At 28.3% G+C, this 17,922-nt stretch overlaps 1 protein-coding gene across 1 annotated transcript in view; it reads left to right on the forward strand.

Annotated features, from left to right (window-relative positions):
* LOC112597212 (peroxidase-like) overlaps positions 1–17,922 on the forward strand; it is a 41,416-nt gene that overhangs the window by 19,055 nt on the left and 4,439 nt on the right. The window contains exons 3-8 of the mRNA XM_025343164.1: positions 245–460; positions 2,635–2,805; positions 14,124–14,305; positions 15,134–15,332; positions 16,303–16,500; positions 17,730–17,877. Coding sequence (XP_025198949.1) covers positions 245–460; positions 2,635–2,805; positions 14,124–14,305; positions 15,134–15,332; positions 16,303–16,500; positions 17,730–17,877 — 1,114 coding nt within the window. The remainder of the gene's footprint in view (positions 1–244; positions 461–2,634; positions 2,806–14,123; positions 14,306–15,133; positions 15,333–16,302; positions 16,501–17,729; positions 17,878–17,922) is intronic.

The raw sequence follows: 17,922 nt of genomic DNA on the forward strand, positions 1-17,922 counted from the left end.
TAGATAAATAATAAAATATGAATCAGGACAAGGTCATTCATGGAACTACAGTTTAATCGACATTTGATTATACCATCCATTCTCGTACCTAATCTGACGGTGCTATTTCACTGCTCACGGTATTTCTGGCGATAGAAATAAGAAAATAATAATAATAATAATAATATGATATTGTGCCCACACAACTGTAGTGTTTTCGTGACCTATCTGTACGTCTATATTGTCATTATTGTGTTTTCCGCAGGTACAGTCGACTCTCAAGTCCCCAGCGGTACGATGGTCACGGGTGCCCAGAGTGTGTCGCTTCAAAACGTGGCTGACGTTTGTCTAACCAGCATACCTTGCAACCCTCGGGCTCGTTACAGGAGCTTCGATGGTAGTTGTAATAACTTACAACAACCGGGATGGGGCTCAGTGAATACGGCTTTAGTCAGGTTGTTACCAGCTGCTTACCAAGACGGTAAGTAAAACGTTACTTATCATAAATGAATTGTATTGTACGAGAGTCAATGACATAAGTATAGTAATAATAATTGATAACTTTTATAGTTTATTGTGTATATAGTTAAACGTCTTATCATACCATACACTGAATACTTAACTATTGCAATTTTGATATAATTCGATTATATCCAAATGTTATTTTTCTTAGTCGTAATAAAATATGTATATATCATTATATTAATTAACATCCATAGTGACATTTAAAATCAACAAACAGTTATTATTTTTCAACTTCTTTTATATTTACATTTTTAGTCGTACCTATCTATTTAATTAACTTTCTATTATAATGATATGTTTCACTTCTTAAATATTACGTATTAAATGATAATCAAACTGATTTTAAATTCAAAACTTTTCATGGTATAATGGCTACCAGTCTATAACGACGGACATGTACTACATACATTATATTATATATGTACGTTCAAACATTTATATGACATAATAAGTAATAACTATAATATTATGTACCTATTAATTATTATAAAACATGTTTTAGACAATATTTATATAGATCTGAGCTGGTCTGCTCTTATTTTCATGTACATGATAATTATAGAGGGAATCAGTTTCGCCAAGGTTTTTTACCTACTTAGTACTTACTTATGCAAGTGTATGTACCTACATCAAAAATATAAATCGATACACTGGTAAATAGTGTACTGTAATTAATTTAAAACGGTATTTCAATAAAAGGTGTTCATTTAGCAATAACTGTGCATCAAAAAATAATTTCGTACGTTAAATATAACGTATTTACGTATTTAAATAATTATCTGTAATTATTGTCATAATATGATGTAGTTTGACCAAAACAAGGTAAACTTCTGTTGTAAGTTACTGCTAAAGAAAGACTCGCGATAATATTTTTCCAGTAAATGTACTATTTATACAAACTCGAAATGATTGGTGAAACGATAACTATAATTTGGTGAAAATTAGATTACTTATATATTTATTTACATATTATTGATATTACGTTGTAAATGTATATAGACGGTATTTTTTTTTTTGCTATATTTATGCAATATACATACATATATTTCAATACAAAATCCTTAAGCTTTTATATAATCTATTCTACCTATTTAATGTTCTCGGTAACTAATGACTCATTGAGGTTTTTTCAAATCGTATTAAACTTTGCGACAGGATCATCGTTGAAGGAACGTAACCATGGCTACTTCCTTCGTTCGAATTGTTTCTTTGTACACACAGTGTTTCTATGATTTATTATTGTACATTATGCGTTACTACAAAATATACGATTATAGGCTTTGAGAGTATCAATTTTCGTCCTAATTTTAATTTTGTATGTAAATTGTTTTAACTCAATAACTATTCCACAATAATATTGTCTATGTAGCTAAGATTCCAATATTCATAAACCATAATTTTCTATTCAAAGCTATTACAATAATATTATAATCATTATTATAACGTACCTATACGTTTATGTATATTATATATATAGTTTAGAAACGGCTTATATTATGCAATATTATTAATTAATTATTAATTATTCAAATATTATGGTTATCGAATACTAGTTGATGTAGCTTAATGAAAAAATTGTGACTTAGAAACTAGTTTTATTTTAGCTATAATCGCCTCTGGACATCCGGAAATCCAAGCTACTTAGTGTCGATGACTACACAGTACACACTCGTATTTTCACATAGGTTTATATATGCAGAAAACAATTTTACTTTCTTTTCAAAACCGGTATTCTAGTTCCAAAATGTACCGGATCTTAGTTGAAACTTTTAGTTTTATTTATTTTATTCGGAAAACAGTTACGGTTAATAAAATATAGTAACCTATAATGGTTGGTGATATCGGAATGAATTAAGACATACGTTCTTCTAGTGTATCAACGTTTTATTTGAACTAAAAGCTGAGTTTTATAATTCGAATTACATAGTTAGCAAGTGTGTATAATAACAAATTTACTACTTAATTTATATTGTGTATTGAGCACGTGTCTTTTATTTGTTTTGATTCTGTTGAAACTTGAAGAACAACTAATAATACTATTGGCCCTTGTAATGAATGGTGTAAATATTACTTAGGTGTATGCATCCGTGTATAATTTCAATAATTACAACTGTTGTGTGTTTGCTTTAGGTGAGAGCAGACCGAGATTGACCTCATTCGGACGGGTACTTCCTAGTGCTAGGCTGATCCGTACGACGCTGTTCCCGGAGAGGAACGTGCCTGACATACGATTTACGCTTGCCGTTATGCAGTGGGCGCAAGTCGTTGCACATGACGTCACTCTACTCACAGAGAAATCTGGTAAGTCAATGCAAAAAATATATTATAACACGTAGCAAATTTTAGTTACCTATTATATACATGCACACAGGGTGTGATTATGTACAATATCATTTGAAAAACGCTTAACGAATCTAAACGTGTAAACAGTCATTATTTTGCGTTCGTTCTCAGGACTGACGTTATTCAACTAAAAAATATATCATTAAAGTTTTACAACTTTTTTGAATTTAATCATATTGAGATGATGTTGTCTTAAAAAAAAAAAAACTAATTACTGTAATGATTGTGAGTTAATTACGTGTAAAAGATTGTAATCGGCCGTACCATTGTTCGATATTACATTAAATCCAAATATAAATAAAAATTACATTTATTCCATATTGAATAATTTGTAGTGTTTGCGCTAGTAGACCGGCATGAAAAAAAAAGTTGAAAAAATAAAAAACATTATGCCACACCCATTACCACGTGAATTGTTAAAGTCGAAATGAGCTATTGATATTTTATGTATTCTGAAAGAAAGTAAAAATCGAATAATAAAGAATAGAAAATATAACATTGAATATATCTATCGTATGCGTGTCGATAATATATGATTTGTCATTGTATTATGTATATACATGTTCATGTGCTGCGGCAGACAATAATTTATGTTTGAATTTTGAAAAAAAATAAGTTATAACTCATGTCCGATAAATATAAAGTTTGATAGATAATCATAGTATGTATGTTTTGTGTTACCTATACTCGTATACAATATATCATGTTATACGTCAGATGTCTCATTCTATGCTCAGATTCGAGTTATGTAAAATTGTATTTTATATAAAGCGTCGCAATTAAAACTCTCATAATAATATAGACTTATAATAAACAACAATTATACAACACTGGTTTTAGATGAGCGTGAGCATCCATAAAACTATATTCAAAATTACTTTTTCAAAAAAAAAGTTAAATATCCTTAAAATCTTTCTTAGAAAGTTAAGCATAATTGAGTTTAAAATTTAATGTTATGTGTTAAAACGCCACATCTACTATATATTTAAGTTGTTTATACAATACTAATCTCTGTGGCCAATATGAAGTGCATACTCCTCATGATAAAAATAAATTACTATTAAGTTAATATCAATAATATCTATGTTTCTAATATCTTATTTCTGCTCAAAAAAAAAAAAAAAAAATTATAACTATTATTTTATTGATTGTTTTGGGCATAGAAATAGTAATTAAAAAGTTAATTACTTATCAAACGAACCAAAAAGATACACAATTTAATTTTTTTTATCAATTTATAAAATACTAATTTATTTTGGAGTTTTTTTTTTTTTTTGTTTATTAAGGCTTTGTTTATTTCGATTATAAAATTTGTTATATATATCATGCGCATAAGCTCCAGATACGTATTTTTTTTTAACAAAAATTATATTTAAGTAATACTTTAATTATTTTAAAAGACATCGCACAAAATATAAGACAACAATAATAAAATTACGTACCTATCTCCAACACAGTAAAATAACATACTTGCTACTATATCTATATGAAATTGTATGATATAAAATGGATACACATAGTATGTATAGCACACGATACACATAATATTTTACACACATTGTGTTTAAAAATGGAGTTATCAACAATTGAACCTTTGAACAACAATTATGGAAATCAACATTAAATAAGTCCACGAAACGTCCAAATGAAAATTCCGTTGACCTCACAAACAACGAAATAAAACGTGAAATTACATTTTCAACAAGACAAATATAACATAATGTATTGTGAAACGAATATTTTCCGACACAAATACTGCGACACGACAATCAGTGATCTCGAGGGGATTTCGTGCAGGGCGCCCTGCAATACGTATATTACACAGGTGCACAACGTGATTTTTACACTTATGGAATTGGTGTACGTGACAAGGTCGTAGACTTGACATAGTTTTGGTCACGGTTGTATAATATAGAGGTATGCGCACCAATATCATAGTAAATCGTATACTTAAGAAGATCGAGAGCAAAGATCTGCCGCCAGTGTTTATAATGTAATAACTAATAATTGCACGTGTGATTGTTATTAATAATAATATTCGTCATATTCGTCAATACATGTTATGTGCAATGTAATGTCATACATATTATATAGGTGTAAAATATAAATATTTCCAACGAATCTCAAACGATCATCCAACAATTCGGTGATAACAATTGACTTAACTGAATTCATTCGATTTTAATAGCCGTATAATTTGAACGAAGTCGAAAACACGGGGACATCGAGCTCAGTTTATTGTATTAGTAACTTGCTTTATGGCAAACTCAAATATTATATTTTCAAAATCGATTAAATCCGATCGAAGTCTTTTGAAAATAGGATCCGTCCAGATATTATTCCTATAAATTGTAGTGTATGCACCTGTGAAGACTGTAATCCACTTAAGAAAAGGGAGAACGTTACATACAAATTTAATACCTCCGTCTTAAAAATGCATGTGATGGCAAATTTACGTTCAGTAGAGAGCTCATTAATTTTTGTTTGTTTCATTATTCAAGTAAATTCACCTAATGTCAGATTTTGTGTTCTATTGTTAGTTTTGTTTTTTTCCTGATATTTCTATTATTCTCGTGTCGGTTTTAACACGTTTTAAAAAATTTCTCATAAAAATAAAAATTATTTCCAAATTACGTTCCATCGTTTCTATTTAAAATGAGCATAGTAGGCATAATATGCTCGAATACGATCTCGTATCTTCTTGAACGTGACGACTGCGAGTTACACGATAATATTAAATAATAATATTATATCGTTACACCGTGTTTGTATTATCTATCGGAATAATCATTAATGATTGTCGGTAATCATAACAGTTAACACGGTTTACGACAAGTAGGTACGATCAGGATTACAACGCGTCTGGTGGTATCCACGACGAACATAGACGCGCGCGGACGTTACGCGTGATGTTAACACACAAAACGATATAGACAGTAAATGCGATTAAAATCAAATATTTATCGTTTAATTAATTTACCGGCACACGTCTTCCTCGTACGCGTTAGATATGTAATGTAGAAGTACGGACACATCAGGATATGAAAATAATAATTATATTACACAAAACGCATCGCGAACATAATGAGACGCGTTAAAACAAATACCGCCGAGGTCTGCGGGACGCGTGAGCGCGCCATATGATTATTACGCTATATTATTATACATTTTGTATTTTTTTTTTTTTTTTTGGTCGTGCGATCGAAAGCGTCTTTAATTAAATCGGATGAGACGTGATCCGAGGCCGCGGTCGAACGCGCAGGCTACCCCGTGCAGAAGCTGTATGCACATTCCGGTCTTCCCCGTTTTGGACAGGCAACCGCCGCCGTTCGAGGTCGCTATCCGCGCGTTTTCCCTATAAGAATGTAATAATATTATTATAATATTATGTTATTATTACCGTCGTCATCATCGTCTCCGTAATAACATAATATTACGTACGAGTACATTATAATATTATACAGAGCGATTCACCAAACACGCTCGCCGCGCCCCCGTGGTTTCATTTAATGACGAATTTATTCAAATTCTGGTTTTCGGAGTTTTTAACGATATTTAAACACTATATTTTCAAATTCTTAAGATTATTTTCATGCGGCTTAAGGAATGTCTTGTGTTCGTTCTTACTGGAAATTATTTAGTGGAAAGATTTTTTTTCGAATATTTTGATGTAATTGACTAATTCGAAATTCAATGGAATGTATATTAATTTATAAACATTTTTAATCAAGTTAAGTACACAACTTAAATTACTCAAAAAATATTTGTTCTAAATTTAATTGTGACATGTAAAAATTCTCAGAAAAATGATTGGCTTGATAATTTATAGTAAGAAAAGGGGTTATTATTTGTAAAACAGAAGTTTTTATATTCGCAGAACGCTTTTTATATAGTTAAAAAATCTTTTTCATTTGAAAAAAGTACCTTTCGGGTATATTTAAAAATTCCAAAAATAAAATTTTGAATAAAAATATAATTGAAGCAAAATAGAGGGAGAGCATGCTTAGTGAATTATTTTGTATATACATAATTGCACAACTATAATTTTATCATAGTGAATAGTGACACTGTATAGAGAACGTGTACGGAAATCTTTGGTCAATAGTTATTGATCTTTGTAATAATTATTAAATGAATGGTGTCAAATGTTCTGTTTAATTTTTGTGTATAGTTTAAGTGTTTAAGCGTGTTTCTAGAAAAAAAAGAAAAGACTTTTAGATCGTAAAGTGTGACAAGCAAACGATAACTGACAATTGGTATTATTGGTTCGCAGACGATTGCACGCCACACTGCCATTTTTAAACATAGTTTTTTCGTTAGTAAACATAAACGCATTATTAATATATTTCATATTGTTATCTAAATAAATTTATTATTGGCTAAACCATGACTCATGTAGACTCATCGTTGCGATACTATACATCATACCACTTTTAGCTAGTGACTGCAATACAGATTCTGTATCCTATGATAAATATTTGATACTTAGTCCAGTTAGTCCAAACGTTAAACATAATGCGAGCAAAAACAAATTAGATACATTTTAAAACGTGTACGACTTTAGAAAGCGTAATTTCGGAAATTTTTTATTTTTCGGACTTGTGGAATGTTTTGCATGAATGGATAATGGAGATCATACAGCATACTCGAATATAGTATTATAATATGAGTATACTGTTTTTTTATTATAGCCATAGGCGGCACACTATACCTATATATTATAATGGATTGCAAAAAATAAGGATGCGGTTAATTTTATCACGACGCGTGTGTTTGGTGGCCTTATCCAACCACACGAATCGTAGTTGCGTTCTTTACTTCTTTATACTGCAGCAATGAATTAAATATATATTATAATACTAATAACGTGATATCATATAACCGATGCACTGCATTACAGTCCTTAGAACATATTTGTTCATTATGCAGAATAACATTGTCCACGAAAATGCAATTTAAAAAAAAATGTTAATGTTCAAAATAATAAAATAAATATTGTAGTCCGTGTGCAATGAGTTGGTTATGACCGTGATAATAATATTATTGTTCGTATAAAATAGTATATGGACTAAGGACGGAGTATTTCACCTGCGTTTCGCAATTTAACCGTGTTTGATATTATAACGTAAATAGCTTAATGTTTTTTAAGAGTTTGTCTAAAAATGGTAGAAGAGCAATTCAGTTGATTAAATAACTTGACGAAAAAAAAAAGTAAAAATAATATTTACAGTATAATTAATAAATAATTGATTAAAGAATGAGTGTGCCACCGGATGCACATCATTTAACGGGTTTTTTTTTCTACAACTATGGTAAAATATTTATAAGGAACGTTTTCTATCATTAATTTCAACGTAGGTATACTGTAAATTATATTGTATCTATATCGATAGTAAAAATAATAATTGTTTACTTTACATTTAATTTTTATTTTATTCACTCATTTTATCATATTGGTTTATAAAATGTTTTAAGTGTTATGCTTTATTCACCTCTAATATAAATTATCTGTAATAGAAAGTTTTATTGTATTATTAACAATGTTCCTATAATAATCGTATACGCATAATAAATCAAAACGAATATTATGTAAAAATAAAATAATAAAAATTCTGTAGAAAAATGCATTTTTATGTATACGTATTAATTAGAAATCATTGATTTTTTTGAAGTAAATATTATATTAACATTATAAAATATGTTTTATATAATATTTGGTCTTTAAGTTATTTCTCTTATATTTATTTACATATAGAACGATTTTATTTTATTAAAAAGTTCACATGAAATATATTAAAAATATTTTAAGACATAAAATTATGCAGATGCGCGAGTTGCTTTAATACTTGCTGATAATAGGTAACATTTTATATAATTTGTATTATTCTTATAATCGGTATTTTAAAAACTCGAGAAAACGATTACTACCTATATCTTCATTCTTCAACGGAAATTACACGGTTCTTTTTCTGTAATGGCTATAGCTATAGTGGATTTTCTTTCATTTCATACTTTCAACTCAAAGAATAAACGGAAAAATCTTAGTAAACATTAAAGAATATAGTATGTCAGATAAAATCTTAAGTTGAAAAATATTTTTTTGCTATTATGTGAAGCACTTTACTCCCATGCTGTGCCATAATTCTATTTCTTATAGCAATAAATATAATCTTAATATTTTTCAAGAAGTTAAATGGTAATTTTCTTATAATCTTAATTACATTATTCTTATCATTTAAGTACTTAAGTTACTATAAACTGAATTATTTTTTATCAAAATAAACAAGTTAAATATATATTTATTTTTTTACTTTTAATAAGTGTAAAAGTAGTTATTAAAAACGCATTAGAATAGAATTAATTTCATTCGATATCACACAAAAATAGATGTTAATATCAAATTAATATTACCTATGTACTTCATTTCAATAAGTACCTACTTCCGTAATGAATTGACTATTACTCTGTCAGATTACGTGTCTTATTTTTTTTTCAACAGCTATAAAATCCTTATTTCTTTTTAAATCCCACTTTTAAGTACTCATCATAATTCATTCCGATTTGTATAATATGTACTGTGATAATTATAAATGGATACCGTGTTCAATATCATGTATAGGCGTTCAAAAGTATCTTTTAAAGTTTGTCATAGCAAACTGCTGATTGTATAGTATCAATAATTTAACGTTTATTGTTATATACAAATAAACATTTAATCTATTTCGAAATGTTTTCACTGAAATCAACGATTATTGTTTTACTCCGTTTAAACTTGATGTCCACGGCGACGAGTAAATTGTTATAACATTAATCTGATTAGCGTTTAGCACGATTTGTATCGAATTTATTATAATTATACGTTACTTTTAGGAACTGTATAATATGATATATGATTTTATGTGTATACGAGTATAATAAACGTATTGTAAATAGACGTTTAATCGAATTACGTCATTAGGTACAATTTAACGGTGGCTTTCACCCAGTGCAGCTTACACAACAACAATAATAATTATAACAGGTGTATATCAATATCAAATTAAATGCATTATTTAATTCATGTAAGTAGACATCATAACAATATGTGCGATGATTAAACACTCGTTTGATCGAAATGGTATTTAGTAACAGTAGTTTTTTTTTTCTTGAATGTCGTTCAGCCCTCTACTGAGTCGTTTTTTTTTATCGCCAACACGGCTGGTACATAATCAATAACCACTATAGCATAATATTATTATCGAACAAATCAAACTGGCGAGTATTAAAAATTATAATATAGTAGTAATAGCTTTGGATATATAAATATAAATTCAATGGTGATAGAAAATATAATATTTATTGTGATGTTTATGTAACATGACGACGACGTTAAATTGTTTATAAAGTATATAAACAATTCGAATAGGCACACCAATCAGCTGGCGGCTATGCGGCTATAGTAAGTGCTCACTACCGTCATATTCACTGGATTATAATATTATTACATTACATATTTTTAATGCCTATCGTAGAGTTGCGTAAATTATCATCTTAATACGAAATATCTCTACGGACTGCGATACACTATAATAATATTATAATGATGATATTTTATTCGCTAATCAAACGATTTAGCGTTGTAAATAATATTTTAACGTGTGGATTGCCACGGGCACGTAAAACAATTTATTACATACTTTAGTATTGCTACGTTCGAGTAGAAATATTATTGAAATAACCATTGGTCAACGTGTTATCACCCTTAAGTTTTTGTTGCAGTAGTTGTGTCTAAAGGGTAGTTTTATAATAAATCTCACAGACGATTGTAGTGTGAATAAATACGAGCAAAATGTTTTCCACGCGTTTAATAAATTATTATTATTTACAAATGAAATGACTCTAATCTGCCTGTTAATAATCGGTGAGTAATCGTCATCGCGCATCGTACTGGTAAATGTACAAAAAATTTAATGTTATGTGCAGGTTTGGAATTAATTTTTATATAACCGTTTATTTCGACTGACGGAAAACGTAATGAGCCGACGGAAAAGCGCTTAGAAAAAAAAAAAACGAACACTCAATTTTTAAATTAATATCTACGGGACTTCAGTATTGTTATAATAATTTTCATATAATTCGCGGTCACGACCACGTCCAAATAAACGTTCGTTTTAAATACGTATGCCGACAACTAGCAATCGACGCCCAAAAGTACTTTTACGTAACTCCATTCGTTTGTCCATCTACACAATTGCTGTAATTGTAAATCGTTTATTATGTATTGTTATCATAATATTATTATTATTATATGGTTTTGCTCGTGATCATTTTTGCTAACGATTTGATGTCGTTTTCACTTATTGTCGTACATTATATATATATATATATATAAACGCGTCGGGCGGGTCGGGTAGAATGCATAATAAAATATAATATATTGTTAATATTGTGTGTCTCTGCAGCAGTGTACGTGTGACGGAAGAAAGCACATAATATTATAAATAACGTGAACGTTGGAATACTCGGAATCGACTAGTGGTATAGAGGAGACACATGCCGAATAATATTATATCGGCAGCCCCCGGCATAGTGGTCGTGCGTACGGCGGCGTTTTCTCTATCCGTCCCCTTCGCGCATTGTCTGCCGCAATTCCATGCACATTGCATCTGTATTGACTTTGAAAATCGGTCGTGTGTAGGTACTCAACGGGAATGCGTTGTTATATAATCCGTATAAATGATATGCGTGTGAGCTCGGAAAACGCCCATCGTTTTGTGCCGAATCACACGGCCGGAAACGGTAAATCAGTCCCGGCTGACGGCCTCATCACACCGTACGCCTTGTCAAGATAGAAATTCAGTAAATGTCAATATTCACGAGGCTCTATAAACAGACGAGGAGATTCGCGATTATATTTTCAGCACCTAAAACCAAATCACGAGTTATGCAGTTTAACAATAATTATTGTTAATTACTATATGAGCCATATTAGATTGTACAATATTTGCATATCTCTCGCGGGAGTGGTCGTAAATTCTACCGATACGTACTACGTGCTACGTGGCATCGGCTGTATTGACAAACGGGTATTGAATTATATTGCATAGGAAAATCTTTCTTATATTTATTTATTTCACGTATGTGATTTAAGTGATCTATGATAGCATGTAAGTTATAAAGGTGTTACACAAAAAGTAAAGTTTTTAGTTCGATTATTTTCAATTTTCGATTATTTTTAATACTATGCCATTTTCGTTTTATGTGACTAAACCTCAATGAGTTTAACTATACTTTCGTGTTTAAATGATGCATTTTTCCGTTGAAACCTGTTTTGGGAGTAGGACAATATATTATTCTAATAATATGGTACGTCTTCGCACGTTTGTATACCGATCATAATATTATAATGATCTTATAACTCGTTTACCCGTTATATTGGGCGTGTTACAATAACTTTTGTATTTTTAGGACTAGATCATGTGTTTGTATTGGTTATTGATCTTTATAATATAGGTTAAAATATTACGTAAATATGGAAATTCTCATGTATGACTGGTGGAAGTTTATATATATCCTAATATTTTATAACTTTATAAATGGGTAAAAACATTTTTAAACAGTAAAGTACATAATTGAACTGTTTATGATTTGCCGATTTGCAGAGGTATATCTATACGTTTTTTTTCATGTAGTATCTACCTGTGACCTATTTAAAACGATTAGCAGAAAAGTGAAAACCACTCAGTACCTTGATGGAAATAACTATGTAATGCTTCTTTGATTTAAAAATAATTGTTGTATCTATCATATACTCGTCAATTCACGCGAGTAAACCGAAGATTTGTGATACATTATCTCGTTACTCTTTGTAGACATGGCAAAAAAAAAAAATAAAAATAAAAATGATTAATTATTGTTTGTTTAAAAAATTATTTAATGGTATTCTCTGAACACCAAATCGAATAAAAGACTCCAGTTATAAGTATACACTTAAGTGATTAAAAATGTAAATTCAATATCATATTAATTTTTCGTCTTTAAAGTTTGTTAAAAACTATTAATAAAATAACAATAAAGATTGCATAAAAAATTAATGTTGTATTGCATATTGAATTTTAATTTTGATTTTTTTGAACTTTTGATGCAGAACGACAATTTTTTTATTTGATAATCTTTCATACAGCTATTTCAAAAATATTATTTTATTTATGGATCCATCGGGACCTATAAAAATATTATATTCAGCCTACCATTCCCTGATTCCTAATACTATATAGCTGTATTATACTTCGCGTCTACAGCGATTTTTGATTATTGATCCTAAGCATTATATAACGAGCAAAGAGCATATAAATTTTTTACATTTCCTTATAAGAATAACTTTTTTTTTTTTGAATGTATTATAATAAAAATTGACATATTCGTATATGATTTAGTAGGTTAGATAGTGATAGGATACATTATTAGATTAAAATATTATCTCATTGAAGAAAATAAATAATTTTTAAAATGTATCTATCGAAATGATTTGTATAGAGTAAACAAGAAACATAACGAATGTTATACATGGACATTAAGTTATGCGTTATTGGTATGATATTAAATTATTAGGACTTGAATTAAATTTTCAATCAAATAAAATAAATAAACAAACAAAATAAGATTTTAATGACATAAATAATTTATACTGTTATTTAAAAACTCATAATTTCTGACAAGCTAATTATAATAACATATTATTGTGTAAACTAGAAAAGTTTTTGAATGCTTTTCACTGTATAATCATTTTTTTTTTTTTTTTTTTTAATATTCCTGTACATTGACACATTTTATATTACGTTATAAATACGAGTTATATATAATATTATATACGAATGTAATAATTGTTGCTAGTCATACATATAGTAGTCACGAAATTTTTCCTTCCTGTTATTGTTGATTTGGAAAGTTAAAAACTAAAATAGATAAATTAAAATGCATGTCACTATATGATCAATGTATGTAACACTATGTGTCTTGAGGGTCAATTATTTCTAAATCAGATACTTCTTTTCATATTAATTTAGACATTTTTATATTTTACTATTACCCGTGAATACTTACATGTATACAAGTTTCCAGAAACGTGAAAAAATAATCTTAATATATTATAATGTGTACAAAGGGTATCATTGATATAGATTAGCTGTTAACTAACATAAATGTATTAAAAAAAAAAAAAATTAAATATTTTAAATAAGATATTTTCCGTAATGTTAGGAATTTCAATTAATAATTATGTATGTTTTATTTTTTAGCTCCTGATTGTTGTGCCAGCAATGGTAAACTGTTGCCTATTGAAACTCTACATCCCAATTGTTTCCCAATCCCCGTACCCGCCAATGATCATTTCTATTCCAGGTTTGGTACAGCGTGTCTACCGGCCAAAAGAACCGTATCATCCGATGATTTTGGATGCACCTTAAAACCACAGCAAAAGGTTTGTTTAAAAACATGTTTACTTTTAATTTTTATTTACATTTTTCAAATAATATTATACAGCATCCCTTAAAAATTATAGATTTACCATAAATAAAAATGATTTACTAAAAATAAAATAAAATAAATTAGAAAGATAAATTTTACTATAACATCGCCAATAGAAAATAATTAAAACTTAACATTTGTATAAACTATAAAGTTAAATTTATAGTAATTATATTATTGTGTTAACTAATTAGATATGATAAACAATAAAATAATCAACACTGGAAAAGATTTCTTAGTTAAATTTAATAATTTAATATATCAACACAGTAATCCAATAATTATGAATTCTAGTTATTTAATAAAAATCATCAACATTTATTTAAATTGAGTAATTTTAAATTTTGCTAAATCATTCTAGGTATTTTTCATACTTGAATTATTTTATTCGATATTGAATTTCGTTCTTTTCCAGTAATAAGTTAATTTTATTTTCAAATGTTTACGTGTTATTTTATTTATTATAATACATTATTTTTATGTCGATTATTTCAAACGAGAGATTGTAAAAATTTAAATTATATGTAACTGTTTAATCTAGAACGCAGTTTAAAGTGTTTTATACATAATTTTTGATCACGCAAATTAATTATTTATATTACGCAAAAACATAGATAGGTAATTTAATTTAAATAAAAAAAGAACGGTATTTTGGAGGACACGAATTTGGCTATATAGCAATATATGCTTACGTTCCGCAGTTCACGGAAAATCGCGTGCACAGAAAGTGCTTCTCGATCGATGGATCGACTAATATTGATTTTTTTCTAACCACCTGTAGGTGATAGCGACGACCCATTTCCTGGATGCTTCACTCGTATATGGTGCAACGGGTCAGACAGCCGGAAACCTGAGGTCTTTCAGGGCAGGCAGGATGAGGGCACAGATCACAAGAGACGGTCGAATGTTTATGCCAAACGTCAACACTCCCACGCAATCTTGTAACGTTGCAACGAATACAGAGGTCTGCTATAGAGCAGGTAATAAAGATCTATTGAAAAAATGTTTGTTGAATAACTAAATCGTTATAAATCGGTGATAGATATTGAAATGTTTAATTGATTTTCCCTTTCTTCTCGATTGAAACGGTTAACTGAATATTATGACTTTTGAACCTAACCGTTATGCATTGCGGTGTCTGAGTAAAATTTTAAAACAAAATAATAGCATGTTTTTACATTTCCACATTTCCCATTAATATGGTAATGTATTTGGTTTGGTCGAGTAATTGGGTCAAGTCTTGCAGAAGCAGTTACGGTTGTGATGTCGTCGTATTTATTTTTGTTGTTTGTAGGCACTTTGTAGCCAATTAATTACAACATGAATTCACATAGGCTATACACAGAATAGTTAAACATCAACACACAAGGTGTTAAATTTAAATAGTTGAATTATAATGTATATAAGTACGTCGTGTAATACACTCGTTTTAAAAATGTAATTTTTCTTATCGTTAAATCACTATGTTTAAATACATTAACATCACAATCTCACAGCATACGGACATAGCTGCATAATATTTTTATACGCTACAAATTCATCAAAACCCAAAAATCTTTACTTTTAGTTTTTCAATTTGAAGATGCGAAATCTGTTTTATCAAATTTAGGAACACGGATAAAAATATTATGATATTTTGTTTGTGCTTTTACACGATTTGAATACATTTGAAATGCATTAATTTATAATACGTATTCTGACATAAAGTATACTTTTATTTTGACCAAAATAACGATAATTATAATATTATTATATAATTAAAATTATGATTAGTGAAAAAACACTTGTGTCTGCATCAATACTCCAACTAACAAAACTTTCTTTTTAATATTGTACATTATATGAGTCCCACATAAAGTACACGTATCATTAATAATAATTTTAGAGCCACAGCATATTTATTGTTGAAAGATTTTTAAAAATGTTCTTATATCTGTCCACCTCAATTAGGCGACGGTCGAGTAAATCAACATCCCGATATGGCCGTGTCACAAGTAGCCCTTTTGCGGTTGCACAACTTTTTGGTGACAGAGTTTGCGCAGCTAAACCCACAATGGACCGACGAGATACTGTACCAAGAAGCGAGAAAGTTTGTCATCGCCATCATTCAGCACATCACGTACAACGAGTTCCTACCAATTTTATTAGGTAATTTAACTAATTTGCTAAATACCAATGTCGTGGTTTTCATTATCTTCAGCGACCAAAACAATAGTATATATAGCGTTTAAAATTAAATTACAGGCGAGGTTAGATACTATTATAATAATTTACTTAAGTTAAATTAAATTTGATCTTACTATTTACATAATATAATATAAAAAAATCAAGCTAAATACGTAGTAATATAGGTAGTATAATAATGTAGTTATTATTGTCTTCTTTTCAAATACTTTTAATTATAATTATGATTAAGATAAATTATAACCAAACATATTTTTAATCTAACTTAAAATACTTAAACTAAACACGTATAATAATATAAATTTTAAACACTTATAATTGTTGTATTTATATAATTTATTTCTATATAATTTTATACAAAAGAAAAAAATAATGAAATTACAAGATAATAATTATTACGTAATAATGAACATACAAGATTATACAAATGTTATTAATTATAAATTAACTTTATATATTATGATGTGTGACTAGCAATGTCATACTATTAGTAAAATCAACAATATTCATAATAATAATAATAATAATAATATGTTACTACTTACTCGTTATTTTATAGCTATTATGAGTTATATTTTAAATAATTTTCCAATCATTAAAATAATATTATTAATCAAGTAATAAAAGACAAATATGTACAATACAGTGAATAAAAAGGTAGTAAAAAGTTAAATCAGTTTTTTTTTTACAACACATAGTAGACAGTATATTTTTTATAGTGAAAGTATAAAGAAAATTAACTAATACGAATAAAAATTATGTTTTTTTTTTTTTTTACATAAATTATTAAAATATTAAATTTAATATTACTTATACAAGTATATCATAACGCATCTAAATATGTTCTTGTTAAATAGTTCATTTTACAAAGACTACTTAATTCATGTATTTCTGAAATACAAGGATATTAAAATTGAAATCTTTTTTTAATATACGTATAAATAAATAAAATAATTTAAACTCTATATTCAATATTGATCCTTTCTTTATTACAAGTTTCTGCACATGCTAATATGTATGCTATTAAAAATATTAGTATAAACAATATACACATCAATACTGTTGTACAAATATAAAGTTAACTATGAATAGTTCATTGAACTTAATAGAAACAAAGAAAAAATTATAACTGTAGTAAGTTAGTAGTTTTTTATCATGTGAGTTATTACTAATAATAGTTGTATTATGTATAGGTGAAAATTATGTTCGTGAAAATGGCATCTCTCCGCTAAAACAAGGCTATAGTAATTTATATAATTCAAATATTAATCCTTCCACATTGGCTAGCTTTGCTGGTGGAGCATTTAGATCATTGCACAGCCTAGTACCATCCGTTTTTAAGTGAGTGAAATAAATTACTTAAGCACAAAAGAACAAAGTACTTAA

Source organism: Melanaphis sacchari, unplaced genomic scaffold (assembly GCF_002803265.2).
Source record: "Melanaphis sacchari strain LSU unplaced genomic scaffold, SCAv2.0 Contig395_pilon_pilon, whole genome shotgun sequence".
Taxonomy (NCBI): Eukaryota; Metazoa; Arthropoda; class Insecta; order Hemiptera; family Aphididae; genus Melanaphis; species Melanaphis sacchari.